Raw genomic sequence first — 16,298 nt, 5'->3', positions numbered from 1 at the left:
AAGCGTTTCCAGCTCTTGATAGTAGTCTCTAACAGACTTAGTGCCTTGAATGAGACGCCTAAGCTTGTTAAGAATCTCCCTCTGATAGTGTGTAGGCACAAACTTCTTTCTCATCTGCGTGACTAATTGTTCCCATGTAGTGATAGCAGGCTCTCTCTGTCGATGTCTAGTAAGCCCCAACTGCTCCCACCACAACAAAGCATAGCCATTGAATTCGGATATGGCTATCCTTGTTCAACTCAAAAGTATCTTGAACCTGAAAGTTGGACTCCATCTTCCTTTCCCAGTCTAGATAAGTTTCTGGATCATTGGTTCCATGGAAAGAAGGATACTGAATTTTAAGGTGCTTCAGCTGCTGCCTCAAAGGATCATAATCCCTACCATGATCTCTATTTCGGTTTCTCCTCATTGTCTCTTGACTATGATCCGAAACTTCATCTTCTTCGGAATACTCTCTATCTGATTCAATGTATATCCGATGCCCAGCTACTTGTTCAGCTCGTCGTGGACGTATATGATCCCTGCCGGTTCTGCGTTGCTCTCTTTCTGTACCCTGAGTGCTTCTCCTCTGATTGAAACAAGTCTCTCTTCCCCCAGTAGGTGACTTAGCTGTTCTAATCCGTGTATGCTTGGAAGAGGTTCCTACGTGAGCCTTTCCTTTAGCTAAACGAAGGGCCTCATTAGGACTAGGCGGTTCTGTAGAACTCTGTTCTGAAGCACTAGATGCTTGAGCTATGTCTTCGAACTGTTTCTCAAACTTGTTACTGAGCTGCTCCATCTGTTGCTGAAACTGAGTAGACATTAACTTGTTTGCTTCTGCTATTTGCTTGGACATGGCTTGGTTCAAAGCTTCCATAGCCTCTGGAGAAAGCTCCATTGTACCTGCAAATTAAAGAAGAAACTCGCAGTAAATTGTTCTTTGAATGAGAAAAAACGAAAATAACTCTAAGACTCGAAATTTTCTAACACAAAATTACAAGAAAACGAGCGACACCTAATCCTATAGCTAACAAACTCGAAATAATCAAACCCTAATTGCAGTATAATTTCGAACAACACCAAACTAAATCCTAAACGATCTAGACACAAACGAACCAACAAAAACAAACCCTAAAACTAAACAAACAAATTTTAAGCAACAAAAACGAGATTAGGGTTTTAGAATCGCTTAGTCTTGGCACAAACCTGGCTCTGATACCACATAATAGGATTTCCCTAGGACTAGAACTCTGATGAAGGCTGATAACCGAGTGATAGGCGATGTGAATGGAAGATGATGATGAACGAATGATCTTGGGTGATGATGTGCGAAAATCGAATGAAGAAACAATGGTTCGATGGTGTTAGGTGTTTGGGTGGTTAAATGGATTGTAAGATAGTGAAGGGATTCTGAATCACAAAGTGTATAGAAACCCAGAAATCAAGAACGCATTCAAGAATTCAAATTGAGAGAAGAAAGATCAACAATACTTGTTACAACATAATTCTTCGCTAAAGAACAAAGAGGCGTAGCTTTTGGGTTTATAATCACCCTAGGGCTCGACACTCTAAACCACAAGAAGTTCAAAACCAAAACAACAAGACGTTTAAAGGAAATAAGAAAAAACAGCAAAACGTCTAGGTGACCTGTAGTAGTACAGGAGTCACTTGAACTAGTACAGAAGTACGTTATTCCCCTTTGGTAATGATTTCTAGACAACTCGACGTAGTGATCCATTTGCCTCATTAAAAACCATGCTGAGAAAACCCATTGGGACAAAACTCAGCTATGGGAAAAAGAGTACAAACTTCACACCTAAGTTACCTAGTCCTCATTACCGGGTGAAGTCTTCAAGGTGGATATGTTGAAAACTTGGATTCTTGGTAGGTTGAATGACCCGTCAACTATGAGTGAATGAGCTTCCTTGGCCATCTCCTTAGCTCTTGAACGAGTGATCATTCCCACCACCTCCGGTTGCTCTGCAGCCTCTGGCTCCTTGCTTGCCACAATCATATCATGTAGGCCCAATAAAGTCCATTAATTCAAAATTAAAGAAATTGCAAAACCCTGTATGAAGATTTGTGATATAGATCCGGTTAATACAATTTGCGGAACCGAATTCATAATTTATTTAACCGAAATAAGTGAACTGTGAATTGCTCTTGATTCACATAATCCAAACCAACGCTTGTGTTTGGTTCAATAATTATCAACTTCTTCAGCAAAAAAATTCAAAGCTAAATCATATTATGAAAACTGTTTTAAGTAATTCATAATCTTTATTTTTTAGACAACATTCGCACGCACCCTGATATATAAATTATGAGAAAATAAAACCAATGACTTTACTTAAACCGAGATATGTGAGCCAAGCGTGAGTTATTTTAGCTAAGACATAAGATAAGACTTAAGAGGAGGATGAAGTTTCATATATATAATTATTAAAAAAAGATTTAATACAGAATAAAATTTTAATCATTGATCCACCACACATACATTCTCACAGCAATTTTCTAAAAGAGAGACAAATTATAACCAAAAAAAAAAGCAGATCATGGTTACGAGCTGTTACTGTGACTGTGACTACTATTTTCATTTCCACGAAGTTCTCTCAACGAAGCAACCACTTGTAACATATTAGGCCTCTTTGATGGGAAGTCGTCGACGCACCGCAACGCTATCTCCAAGTACCTTAACATCTCTTTCACAATCATCCCTCCAAAACCTTCTTTTTCATTCAGAGACTCTGAGGAACCTTCTTTGATACTCAAAAGGTCTTCATCAATCACTTCCATATGTTTCCCTTCTCTTGCTTTCATCTTCGACCAACCTACTAAGTTCGTATCACCAAACTCTTCTTTGTCCGTTGGTCTCTTCCCGCTTAAAATCTCGAGCATCACTACTCCGACGGAGTACACGTCGCCTTTTGCAGTACATCTGAAACTTTGGTAATACTCCGGTGGTACGTAACCTGGCGTGCCTGCCAAGGTACTCACACTCAAATGCGTGTCTAACGCGCTGATCAGCCTCGCCATTCCGAAATCTGAAACTCTAGCTTCCATGTCTTGATCGAGAAGCACGTTGCTTGACTTCATGTCACGGTGGATGATGTGAGGGATACAATTGTGATGCAAGAAACAAAGCCCTTTCGCTGCTCCTTTCGCAATCTTCTTCCTCTCTTCCCAACTCAAAACCCTCCGTTTTTCGCCTGTTCTCGGTCCGTGAAGCACTTCCTCGAGGCTACCATATTGCATAAACTCGTAAACTAGCAATCTCTCTTCCCCGATTTTACAGTATCCCAAGAGCGGTACAAGGTTTCGGTGTTTGATCTTCCCTAGCGTTTCCATTTCCGCCATAAACTCTCTATCTCCTTGACAACTAAGCCTAATCAGTTTCTTGATCGCCACGGAAGACCCATCTTTGAGCGTCGCCTTGAAAACCTCGCCGAATCCACCGTGTCCAATCATACTCGCAGCCGAGAATCCATTCGTAGCTTCGATGAGCTGCGAGAACTTAAGCTTCCTCAACTGTCGCTGAAATGTCGCTACGTTAATACTTAACGGCTCTTTCTCCTTCTCAATCTTCCACGTCGTGGCGGAATTAACAGCCTGCAAACTATGAAGCATCTTCGCATCTTCAGCGTCTCTCTTCCTTGCACGAACCGCAATCGCCCAAACGATCAAAATACAAACCGACGCAGCAGAAATCAAAACTCCCAAAACAATGCTATTCGCCCAAGAAGCTGCCCTGCTTCCGTGTTTAGCACGTTTCACTTCCTCTGTTCCTGCTGGAAGCTGATTGTTTCCGTTCTTACATTCCGGTAAAGGTACTCCACAAAGTCCAGGATTATCCGCGTACTGGCTTGCAGGAAGCGTGCTAAGCTGACCTCTTTGAGGAATCGGACCGGTTAACTCGTTATTCGACAAATCAATCTGCACCAAGAAAGACAAATTCGAGAAAGACTCAGGGATTTGACCCTGCAACCGGTTATCCGAAGCATCGAACACACCGAGGTTCTTGAGCTGACCAATCGTAAAAGGAATCTCTCCGGAGAGTTGATTATGAGAAAGCTCAAGAACTTGAAGAGCGATCATCTCTCCAATCTCATCTGGGATCTTGCCTCGAAGCTGGTTGTAAGAAAGATCAAGATACTCAATGGTTTGATACCTTGTGAAAAGACTCAGAATGGGACCTGAATACATTCTTGTGAAGTCACAGCTTTTAAGAGATGGTATCTGAAGAAGCCTCTCTGGTCTGATCCCTGAGAACTCAACCAAACCTCCCACACCTTTACATGAGTTCCCAACGTTTCTTACGAAAGCCATTGTGTTGCCAGAGAGTAAACCGGAAAGAGCTTTTGAACCGGGTTGACGACCTAACCGGGGTGGGATTTCACCGGTTAAGTGGTTTGTATTGAGATCAAGCCAAACCAGAGTTGTGCATTTCCCTAGCTCCGCTGGGATCTCTCCGGTGAAGTTGTTGTTTCCGAGCTGAAGAACGGCTAACCGGGAAAGGATTCCGAAATCTTTTGGGACTTCTCCGGTTAACCTGTTGCTTGTGAATGAGACCCATTCGATGTTACTGCAGTTGAAAAACTCCAGTGGGATTTCTCCGGTGAGTTGATTGTTGTTGAGGATCAGATCTTTGAGGTTTTGTAGTTTTCCGATCTCCGGCGGGATTGTTCCGGCGAAATTGTTGTACCAAGCGATGAACTGCTCGAGTTTCTGGAGGTTTCCGATCTCCGGTGGGATTGTACCGTTGAGATAGTTGAGACTGAGATCGATCGTTCGAAGCTCCGAGCATTGAGATATCGACGGAGGAATCTCTCCGGTGACGAGATTATCCGGGAGTCTTAACTCTTCTAAAGAAGCTGCTCCGGGACATAAATCCGGCGGAATCACGCCGGAGAATCGATTGGAGCTGAAGTCAGCGATTCTCAAGCTTTTGCAAGAAGATATCGAAGTCGGAAACTCACCGGAGATTAAGTTGTTGCTGAGAAGCAAGATCTGAAGAGATCCGAAGCTTCGGAGGATAGTGTTCGGAAACGGACCGGAGATGTTGTTGTTGGAAAGGTCAAGACTTTGTAGCAAAGAACAAGAAGACAACGACTCAGGGATCACACCGGTGACGTTGTTGTTTGAAAGACGGAGGTTTTGTAATGTCCGGCAAGTGTCTCCGATCTCCGGCGGGATCCAACCGGTGAGTTTGTTATGAGAAAGATCCAAACTTTGTAAGAGTTTTAGCTCACCGAATGGTTTTGGAATCTGCCCATCAAAGTTGTTGTAAGAAAGGTTCAAGCTTTTGAGGCCGGTGCAGTTGATGAGTGAGTCAGGGATATAGCCGGAGATACTGTTACCGGAGAAGTCGAGATAGGACAAGGAGACGCAAGAGGAGAGAGGAATGGTTAAACCGGAGATTGAACCGGTTATGTTGTTGTAAGAAAGATCAAGGGTTTGAAGTTTCTTGCTGTCTAAGAAAACATCATTAGTTAACTTTCCGGTGAAGTTATTGTAAGAGAGAGTGATGGAGATAAGGTTTGAGTATTTGGGGAAGAAGTTTTCAGGGAGGATTCCGATTAAACCGGAGGAAGAGAGTTCGAGGTGAGTTAGGCTTAAGGGAAGAAGAAGAAGAGAGGTTGAGTTTAAAACGAAAAAGTTCTCAGAGAGTTTAAGAACAGTGAGAGAATCAAGAGAGGTGAAGGCATTGAAAGAGACGGTTCCGGAGAGACCACTACCGGAGAGGTTAATCTCGGAGACTCTTCCACCGAGACAAGTGACGCCGGAGAATTGACAAGGTGATTTACGAGGTGTCCAGTTTGAGAGGATGTTGTTTGGATCATCTTGGATCATTGCTTTGAAAGAGAGGAGAGACAATGAGTCGGTTTTGAGTGAAGATGAAGATGATAGAGAGAAATGAGTAAGGAGGAAGATGAAGGAGATATGGATCCGAGTCCGGATCTGAACCCGGATTGGTGAAGTAGTCATTGGAGGGAGGATCGTGTTTGGAGTTTGAATGGAGAAGTAAGTAAGTTGAAACATTTAGATGATAAAGAGAGTTTTTTTTCTCCTTTGAGGCGATGCTAAAGCAGAGGAAGGAGAAGGAAAAGGGCTTTTCTTGAAGAAAAGAAAAAGCAGCTTTTGTTTTTATTTTATTTTTAGTATTGATGCTTATCAGTTTATTATATCAATTGTGAGAGTGAGAGACTAAACATCTTTGTCAAGTTAGCTAAATATTGCAATTTCATATAATGCTTTTTAAAAATCTATATTAATATCAGTTTGTAATACATTGACAAAACTAATGAAGATGTTCATATTAGAAACTTTACTCTATAATCACATCAAGTTTTAGATTTTGGGAGATTTTTTTGGTATTGTAATAAACCTTTTACAAAAGAATTGCAATCGTTTGAAAAATATGAAGTTTGGGACTTGGGAGAAATCATTACAAACGGAATGAAGTACTAAATTTTCATATGGTGAGGTGTGTGGTCAAAATAATTGGGACCCAATTTAGTCATGATATGCATCGCATATGAAATGGTATTTTGTAAAACTTTGTTTGATCCAATGTTCACGGTCGAGGCAGAGAGGCGTGGGGGAATGAACAGAAATGTGACTTTACAATTTACAATAACAAACTTTATGGTGTAACCATTATGTTGCTCACTTCTTTCTACATTTTTATGTGATCCCTTTTAATTAGTTTATAGTATCATATTAAACGCCATAGATAAGCCTTTATATCATGTTCCAAGTCACACACTCCATCCTTTTATCATTACGCTTGCCCTCTCCCACCAAGTTTACGAGTAGATTTCTATCAAGTAAGCAATATATTAGCTTTGGTTACTTCATCCAATAGAAAAGAAAAGGCTATTTTGCTAAGTTCATTGATAATTAGTCATATATACATTAAAAATAAAGTCATATTTCTAAGTGGTTCAATTGGTGATACTCTAGCTACAATTCAATTACACGAGAGACTATTTCTTTAAAATCGATAGTTTCTAGTAAGAAATAATTATTCTTAGAAAATTTTCCCATTACAATAAATATAGTGCAAACCTCCTTATCACCTATAATAGTGTGATTGTGTGTTATAATATTTCACACTAGTGACTATCGAGTATATAGTTTATTGATTCTATTTAATAATAAAAATTCACAAAAAGAACCAAATAGTGGAGAGTAATAGTGAAAAGGCCCACAAAAGAAACAACATCAATTAGCTCGTGGTTTAGTGGCATGAGAGGTTATGATTCCTTTGCCCCCAATATTTTTTAAACACTTCTTTATTAAATTCTTCTTTTCACTACCACTAATTCTTATATATCTCTTTTTTTTATACGAATTTTGTTCTCTTGAACGTCAGTTTATTTTGACCACTCTTGCTAACAAAATAATACGTAAATCAGACTAAATTTCAATTTAGTATGAGTAGTGAGTGCATCTGTACATATATTACTACAAAGATTTGACTTGTCCCCAGAAAGAATCAACTATTGATTTTACTTATAACCAATTACTGGACTACATGTAATACATTTTGGGGTTACCAGAAAGTTTAAGAGATCTTAAGAGCAAGATTTTGCCTTTTTTAAAGGGAAACACTCCAAGATAGGGATAGTAAATTATTATTTTTAAAAAATTATGTTGTTTCTTTGTGATTTTGTATTTAAAATTTCATGATGCCTCCATAAATAAGTGATCAAAATTTGAGCAAATCGATCTTACCAAATACTATCCCAATGCCAAAAGAGACAACATGAAGTCTCAAAATACATAATCACAAAGAAACAATTCTTTTAAAGATTATTTGGTGGATTGTTTAAAAGCTCCTAGTGATACCGATATTCAAAGATCTAAAACGCAAATTACCATATATTTTAAAGAATGTAGAAAACATAGATTTTTAGGGTTCTGCTTATGTAGGTATTGCAACTCAAAATTGATTTTCCAAAGCTTCTATTTTATTTAAGTTTTATTGTTATAAAAGAAGACATTATTCATATCCATCTATATTCATATTCATATATGTCTGTATTGATAATTTTTTTTATACACACACGACCACAAGTACTAATTACTCCTTTAAAAACATCATGTATTGCCTATATTAGTCTATACGTTAACAGATGCATTTACACGTCAACCTATGATAAAATATATGGTATATTAATTGTTTTTTTAAAATCATTATTAAAGTATATATAAACATGCTATCGTCTTGGTGGTACAAATCATTAGCGTATATTGTAGTATAATTTTAAATCATGGTAGCGTCGCACATCCTTTGAGATCTGATAACAAATGCAATAATAAAAGTTAGATACTGTGATAGCCAATAGGGCTGGTGGTTCTCACTTAACCTTCCTACTTAATTAGGCATGAAATTAATATTAAACTTCCCAATGTGTGAGATATATACGTTGGAAGAAAATAGTACTATATTGGACTCCATTTTGACCATATACTGCTGTTGTGTTCCTTCTTTGTGTAGTGGTTATGACCATTTTTACGCTCAATGTATCGAATGTTTCAGCCCGGATTAAGTCGAGAATGCGATTTTGAGAATTCAACCAAAGCAACTCAGATTTCTTGCAGTTAATTTAGAATAAAATGTAGAAACGTCTTTTTTGTTTTCTTCTTATAACTGGAATGTGTAAAAGTCAATGGTCAACCAGCATGACTTGAAGTTCAAATGATTAAAAAAAACTATTTAAAGGATGATTGTTGTTTTTAATCATAGGTTCAGGTCGATAATAATTGGATAATATCTTTGAGAATGGAGACATAATGATAATATATATGATGTGCACTTATGTCAAAAATCAAAGAAAATGCTGTATACCTTGTACATATGGGTTCAAATCTAATTACTCGAATATATTCAGCACCATCAATTACAGTTAAAAAAAAAAAACACTAAATCTATATAACTAAAAGGCAAAGATGTGCCCGCACTAGATTCTACCTTGTGCATTAGATAATTCAATGATGTAATTAAGTCCGTTTCTTCGTTTTTAGGGTTTAGACTAGTTTTTTTCAATTTTGAGTAGTGTTGTTTGTTTATTCTCAATTAAAAGTGTTTGTCTCTCAAAATTCCAAGTTTAGTTTAATCGAAATTTACGGATTTTATTTTTTGACATTTCGGTCTTAGTTTAGATGGAATTTACGGATTTGGATTTCGTTGCTTCTGTATTCTTTCTGCTTATGCTTCTTCTGTATTCTTCCTTCTAGTATTACGAAAAAGGGGGAAAGAAAAGAAAGATGACATAATATTTTATAGAAGTAACTTTGCGGAGAACTTGTATTCAACTCTTCTATGTCGAACCAAAACTGTGCCCAAGTCATCTCCTCTTTCATATTCCGACAAGTCATGGATTCTTTAACATGATGCGACGGTAAAATGAAAAGAGTATTCTCATCACTAATTGAAAAACAAAAATCAGGGTAGATTCATATCACTTATGTAAAACTAAAATAGAGAGAAAATAAAACACATGCAAATAAGATAATATGCATGTGATGATGTGAGAGTGAAAGATATATTTAAGTATAGTACTCCCTCCGTTTCAAAATATAAAATGTTTTGAGTAAAGCACGCAGATTAAGAAATAATCACTTTAAAAAGTTTAATCAATTATAATCAAAACTGTATAATATAAAATATTAAACTAATCTAAAAGTTACATAGAAACTTGAAAATATTTTATATTATGAAACAAAAAAACTCTCTAAACATCCTATATATTATAAACGGAGAAAGTATTAGTTATTTAATTTGTATACAAATTTAAGTTTATAAAACGTTAAAAAGTTGTATGACGGGAGGCTCGAGAGAGGAGGGACCAAAGATGTCGTGAATGGCACGCGTTTCTTCTTTATCCACTTTTATCTTTTACTGTGTTCAAATGATTGGTGTGTTGTACTCTGTCTCTGTTTCCTATTAATTCCTTGTTAAAAAAGTTCAGCCTTTTTTTAACTTTTTTACTAAATACAGTAAACACGTGGCATATATATTAACATGCAATCGATTTTATTTTGAAAATGAACTTTTACATATATATTTTATGATCCAGTTTGTCAAACCATCAGCCATTTTTGTGTTAAGAATTGACCAAGTGTGAAAAGTTAACTTTAGATGTTGTGGCCCGTCAAAGCGATATCATTGTTATTAGTACCATCGATCCCAAAGATGTTAATATTTTTCGAAAATAGAACCATTTATTATAAATATGAGTTGGAGAAATGATGAATTCGATGAACCCTATAACATAAATAAGCACGCCTTGTCTTTTGTTAGTCTTCTAGCTCTGACATGGTGTCAGATTGTTGTTTAATGGGCTTTAAGGCCTATTACAATTTGGCCCAAATCAACTAACAAAACCGGACAATCAGAGAAATTGAGCTCTAGTCCATATCTAAATTAGCTATAGTCCTTATCTAAATTAGATTTCCTATCTCTATCTAGATACTATCTCTGCTTGTATAAATATACCAATCTTTCTGAATGTAACATCTACAAGATTTTCCAAAAACTGTTTCAAACAATGAAGTTACAAAGCCTTAAGTCGTGGAATCTAGTGGCCGGCATCATCCTTCCGGTCATCACTTTGATCCTTTCGGCTCCTCTCGTCCGCCACGCTTTGTATCACTTCATCATGCGTTACGACCACTGGCCAAGTACGCCACGTGTTGAGACACTCTTCAGCGTCTCTCTCCTCGCCGTGTTCCTTCTCGGCAACGCCGCTATGTTTCTTCGACCAAGACGGCTCGGCTACTTCTTAGTTGTTGTCTTCTTCATCGGCTTTGCTTACGCCGGTGTGTACGAGATGCAAAGCCGGCGGTTTTCTCCGACACCGATGTGGTTCAAGGGCGAATATGATGTTGGTGGACAACGTAAATTAGAACGATACCAAGTGGTTAAGATAGAACAAAGTCAAGGACGCTTGCCAAGAGTTCATTTACGGTTCGTTGACAGCTCTTACTTACCACGGTACGATAGGAGGTTGGTACCTCCCATTGAGGTACTTTGCGAAATCATTTAATCCTTTTTTTAATAATAATATTAATTACTTAAATATATATCCAATCTTGTATAGGTATTATAACTTTGATGAGATTTCATATATGCCTTTTGACTTAAAAAAAAAAAAATGTTTCTAATTTGCTGTTGTTGTTTAGGCTGGATGCTGCATGAGGCCAGGGGAATGCGAACTAGAGACGGTCAATGCAACATTGCACATTACAAGAAATCGTGAAGGACCACCGTTGGAAACGGCAGTGATCTACGGTCGTTACGGTGGCACTGCAGACATAAAGGATTATTACGATATGTGGAGGCACGAGTTGAGTGTGTTGTACTATGATTGCATGACATGTAAGGTCAAGATCATTAAGTCTCCACGGCTGCGCAAATGGTGGCACCTCGGTGTTTTCTTTTCTTCCCTCACCTCTTTGTTTAGATAACAAATTCATCATAATTTTCGGAAGATTTTGTTGATCGAATAGATTAGCTTTTTGATTCATGAGCATTATCTTAATCAAGTATATTCGTCTATAGAATATATAATATAAAAGAAAAAGGATACAAAGTAATTAATTAATTACCAAAAAAAGAAGATAACAACTCCCTAAAGTAGTAGAGAAAAGAGAATGACTCAACTAAACAACATCATAGTTTTGTCCAAGTCCGTATCACAGATAACAAAACACCACAAAATATTGTATATATATAGAAGAACTTAAAGCACTTTACCTCTAAGGAAATCAGACCATAAAAGCCATTTTGGTATTCGGTGTCTGGCTTTGAAGAAGCCTTCTTCTTTATCTACCAGGTGGACGAGTTTATCTTCTTTGTTCTACCAAAAATCGTAAGGGGAAGGTGACTGACTAGCCAGCAACAGTTTTACTCGCATTTAATCGACCGGTAAATGTGGCGGACAAAGAGGAGAGAAGATCGGAATCCAACGGCTCCAAGCATGAGGAAGAATCCGTAACAAATGCAAGCCATGTAGCCGAAGAAGTATGAGGTTTGCATGAAACCGGACATGTCTGATCTTGCGTAGTAATAGTATAAGCAGTATGCGTAGATGAACACACCAGTCGATCCACCGCATAGGAATGATCTGCAATCGTATTATAACAATGTAGCTTTATCATCACCAATTCAAATTCTAATACGAATTTAAAATCTATGAAAGTATTTAGCAGGTTTAACTGATTCAAATTCGAACCCGACCTAAGAAACCAGTCTGAAACAAAACAAACCGATTTGGTAACTGAAGGGAATATAATGAACCCAAACCCAAAACATAGCAAACCTATGAAAATTGTATTCTATTTATCAGAAACTACAATGAAAACCAGATTGGGTTGAAAATATTACCTCCACCACCATTCGTGATCTTCGGCAGCGAGTTGGAAATAAGTGAGGGCAACTGTAATAAAAGCAGTGACGATCAACAGGATGATGAAGACGATGAAGAGGATGCTGTAAATGGTGTAGATACGATGGCCCCAAACACTGGCAAAAATGTAATATAGCTCGATGTAGATGGCACTGAAAGGAAGAAAACCAGCCATGGCCATCTGGGGTACAGCACTCCTGTACCATGGGAGTGGTGGGATCTCCCGAGGATACTTAGTGGTACGGCATGGAGCTTGGAACTCCGCTTTGCTGTTCTTACCGGCAATACCACCCAACACAAGCAAAGGCGAAGTGACTAGTGTCCATATGAGGACGATCACTACAATGGTTCCAAAGGGAAGAGCGGCGGTCGCATTGTAGGCGATTGCCACAGTGTTTAGGAAGCAGAAGGAGAGGAATAGTGGGCCACAGAAGAGACCTCCAGTGAGCAGTAAATTTCTCACCTGAGAAAAAAGTAAAAGTTTTATTACTTTCTGTTAAAAGAGTTATTTATGGAAAAAGGTTTAGGATTTTACATACCCAGTTCTTTCCTTCAAGTTGACAGTAGAAAGAGGAGGCAGTGTATCCGGCAATCCCAGATGTGAGAGCATAGATAACGACCAAAGCAGTGAAAAGTGCTCCGCGATTGTATGGATAGAACACTCCAACAAGTGAAAGCATGAAAATGAAGATGGTGCTGATGACATACATACGAGGGGTATTATTGTTAGTAATGGCAAAGAAGACATTAATATTATGTGTAAGGAAGCTTAAAACAAGACTTACAGAGTGAACAACTGGGTACCGCTACCGAGAGATGCAGCAAAGAGAGATTTGTGTTTTGGGAACCGGAACACATCCCCATGAATGTATTTCCATCCAGTCTCCTCTTGATCATCAGCAGCTTCCTCATCTTGGGCATACCTTTGAAAGTCGGGGGTAAAAGTTTATATTCAGAAAAAAAAAAGCAAAACGTGCATTGTTGAAGAGAAAGCAAGTCAAGATTCAAAAGTCAAAACTTACTTCATGAAATCATTCTTGAGGACCCGCATCAAGATAGTCGCAAGGAAACCAGTCAAAAGCAGGACAGTGACGCACGAGTTAATAATAGAGAACCAGTGGATTTCCAAGTGATGAGGAAGAGAAGAAGACATGGCATACTTGTCCATTCTTTTCTCAAAAGGAGTCTCAGTTTCTTTCCACTTCACAGTATACATAAACTCAGCATCGACTTCCTTATCTTCAGTGAGATCCACAAGCGAATGAGGATCCATTCTAGCATTGATTTCAATCACTCTGTCCTTGTTGTACAAAATCTCAAACTGAATGTGCTTGTAGAGGAAATATTTGAACTCGCTCGGATCAGATTTGCTCTCTTTGTCAACTTTACCAATGAATCCCCAGATAGGCAAATCATCATAATACATCTGAAAGTAATAATCTTTCTCAACAGCCCTTCGAAACTGTTCCACTTCTTTTCTGCTAAGCTTCTTTCTGCAGTAAACCTCAGAGTCTTTCTCATCTCTGAAGTTAAGCTTGTATGGAGCACTAACAAGCCTATCCCCATTCAAAACCTCACCAAGAGCTTCCTTCTTATCTTTCACTCCCTCTGCACAAACCAAAACCAATGCATATCAACCAAAATACACAAATCTGAAACAACATTGAGCTTATTTCTCATGCCATCACACTCCAAATTATCACTTAACATACGAAATTGAGTACCTGGAATACAGAAGGGCAGATCGAAATACCGATACGTCTCACTGCGACAAAACCATCAAAATCACAAGTAACATCAGACATATGAAGATGAAATCGAAGATCTACAGCAACATTTCATGAGATCAGATTACACATTCTAGACGATGATGAATCGAAGTTTTCGATGTCAGATACAAATTTGATACAATCGGAGCTTTCACTGGGAAATTAATCACTAGTCTGAAGAGAATCTCAGATCTAAACCTAAGATCTGAACAAAACCTACCGACACGTACAGTAGAATAGATTATTTTACCTGGGATTGTGAAACGGGCCGACCTTGTTGGCGTAGAGAGGAACGGAGTCGCTGTCTTTGTAACGGTGGTCAGAGGCATCGGATCTGACATAACCGGCGCCGGAGAAGATGAGAGCTCCGATGAAGAGGAGCAGCGTCGTCGATAATGTCATGATGGGCGAATGGGGAAGAAATAAAATCGTGAGATCTGAGTTTTGCTTTATATTTTTGTGAGCAACGCTTACGGCAAATGACGATAATGTTTTTATATTTTTGTCTCTATCTTTTTTTTTATTTCTTTTTGTATTTTAATAACCCATTTTTTCCCTACAAAATAACTTTATGCATAAGAAAATACTATATTGCGATAAAAAAGCATTATGTAAGAAAATAAAATTCCAATTCTTTTTGCAACATTTATACATATGAAATTTTGATAGTTTTTAATATACTAATTATTTTTCTTTTTACTAATTAATTATGTTTCGAGTTTGTTTTTTTCTTATGTTTATACATTTAATGAAAAAATTTTTAATAATTATAAAAGTGTTATAGATGTTCTACGTTACGAAAGGAACTTGTGAATTGTGAATGGCAGATGAGAGGTTGTGCGAGTGCGATAACCTGAAGCAATTAAACTTTCTATGATCGATTGTTTATATGAAACTTGCTGTTCAGGATGTGAATCTGTTGTTAATTCTATCAAGGAGCGGTTTACAATCTTGCCTCTTTATTTTCTGAGCCATTAGCCATAAGGGGAACTCCGAACTCCTAGATATCTTACTAGCAAAGAGCCTTGAGTCACACCAAATCTTGTAGAAAGCTGTCTGTCCCTATCAAAATCTTCCCCACTAATTAACAGTGTGTTGTCTTCTATCTGTTAGTATCCTAAACCCTGAACCTTGCTTGAATTCCTCCAGAATCCCTTAATAGAAGACTTTGATCCGTAGAAAAAAAAAGCACCAACACATTATCAGCAAAGCTAAGATGTTGTTATTAAGGACTAAGGAGCCAAGCATCTGGGATCAAACTGATGTCATATAAAAATTACAACAATCCATTTATAGGTTTTCTAATTATCTTTTTCTGTCTGTGAAAAACTTAAAAGGATAGATAAGTGAGGTGATAGAACTGGCTTTTACAATTCAATATGAGACTTAAGGCCCAAACTACAAATAAGTCCCATGATAGGAAACAATCACGTCGTTTTAGTATTATTTTGGGACCTTAGTTGTCGGACCAATGCACACCTATGTCGCGTATCAAGTGTTGTTGTTATGATTTTTCTTTTTTGGAATATATTTATCAAAAAGTCATATAGGTTGGATCATTTTTGTAGGAATATTGGCATATTGCTATGCTTTGTGGCTTGTAATATATTTTGTTCGAATATTGCTAATGCTATGGTTCTTTTGTTGGAATATTGCTATATACAGTTTGTGGTTATGGTTTAGATATTTCATTCGTTACGTGGAAAAGATATAATCACAACTAATATGGATGACAAAAACTTTATTTTTTGGATAAATGAATTTTCATTACATGAAAAGGTTTGTATAGCAGCTGTACAATTATTCTTTACACAAAAAGATCCAACATTCCTTGACCAAAAACAAAAACAAAACAAAACAAAAGGAAAAATCCAACATTAATGACTCTAGTCATACTTTAGCCAAGCTCCGAAAAGGTTTTTGAATGTTTTGAGTTTTCTCTTTGCAAAAATTGCATCGTGAGTCTGTTTGTCTGTGATGACTAAGACGTGAGTTTCTATGGAAATGTTGTTGTGATACCGATTCTCTCTCAGTCCAAATGGCATATATATCGTTGGCTGGTGAGTCTACGCCGGTACACAATCATTTGATGTTGTTGGTTAGCACGTGTAGTCACAGCACGTTACATAGTGGA

The 16,298-nt window shown here is 37.7% G+C and overlaps 2 protein-coding genes and 1 pseudogene across 3 annotated transcripts; 1 reads left to right on the top strand and 2 right to left on the bottom strand.

Moving 5' to 3' along the window:
- Window positions 1–2,394: 2,394 nt before the first annotated feature.
- LOC104710133 (serine/threonine-protein kinase BRI1-like 2 pseudogene) lies at window positions 2,395–6,171 on the bottom strand (annotated as a pseudogene). Its single transcript, XR_015565005.1, has one exon. The product of XR_015565005.1 is annotated as a serine/threonine-protein kinase BRI1-like 2 pseudogene (transcript).
- Window positions 6,172–10,460: 4,289 nt separating this feature from the next.
- LOC104710131 (tetraspanin-14-like) lies at window positions 10,461–11,513 on the top strand. The gene is made up of 2 exons (XM_010426687.3): window positions 10,461–11,012; window positions 11,170–11,513. The coding sequence occupies exons 1-2, from the start codon at window positions 10,536–10,538 to the stop codon at window positions 11,452–11,454; spliced, it is 762 nt and encodes a 253-aa protein (XP_010424989.1). The 5' UTR covers window positions 10,461–10,535; the 3' UTR covers window positions 11,455–11,513.
- Window positions 11,514–11,537: 24 nt separating this feature from the next.
- LOC104710132 (transmembrane 9 superfamily member 3) lies at window positions 11,538–14,700 on the bottom strand. The gene is made up of 7 exons (XM_087464175.1): window positions 14,415–14,700; window positions 14,120–14,160; window positions 13,418–14,003; window positions 13,181–13,318; window positions 12,935–13,091; window positions 12,374–12,858; window positions 11,538–12,113 (listed from the first exon to the last, which is right to left on the bottom strand). Exons 1-7 carry the CDS (start codon window positions 14,564–14,566, stop codon window positions 11,894–11,896), a joined length of 1,779 nt encoding a protein of 592 aa, XP_087320301.1. The 5' UTR covers window positions 14,567–14,700; the 3' UTR covers window positions 11,538–11,893.
- Window positions 14,701–16,298: the final 1,598 nt, after the last annotated feature.

The sequence above is a fragment of the Camelina sativa genome, chromosome 9 (genome assembly GCF_030686135.1).
Source record: "Camelina sativa cultivar CO46 ecotype springtype chromosome 9, ASM3068613v1".
NCBI lineage: Eukaryota > Viridiplantae > Streptophyta > Magnoliopsida > Brassicales > Brassicaceae > Camelina > Camelina sativa.
This window is presented reverse-complemented; position numbering and strand designations above follow the sequence as displayed.

Bases quoted from the DNA above. Each gene is read 5' to 3' on its own strand.
- LOC104710131 (XM_010426687.3), top strand. From the start codon at position 10,536: ATGAAGTTACAAAGCCTTAAGTCGTGGAATCTAGTGGCCGGCATCATC. The intron at 11,013-11,169 runs GTACTTTGCGAA...GTTGTTGTTTAG, and splicing joins GGTTGGTACCTCCCATTGAG to GCTGGATGCTGCATGAGGCC.
- LOC104710132 (XM_087464175.1), bottom strand. From the start codon at position 14,566: ATGACATTATCGACGACGCTGCTCCTCTTCATCGGAGCTCTCATCTTC. The intron at 13,319-13,417 runs GTAAGTTTTGAC...CGACTTTCAAAG, and splicing joins CTCAAGAATGATTTCATGAA to GTATGCCCAAGATGAGGAAG. The intron at 12,859-12,934 runs GTATGTAAAATC...CTTTTTTCTCAG, and splicing joins AACTTGAAGGAAAGAACTGG to GTGAGAAATTTACTGCTCAC.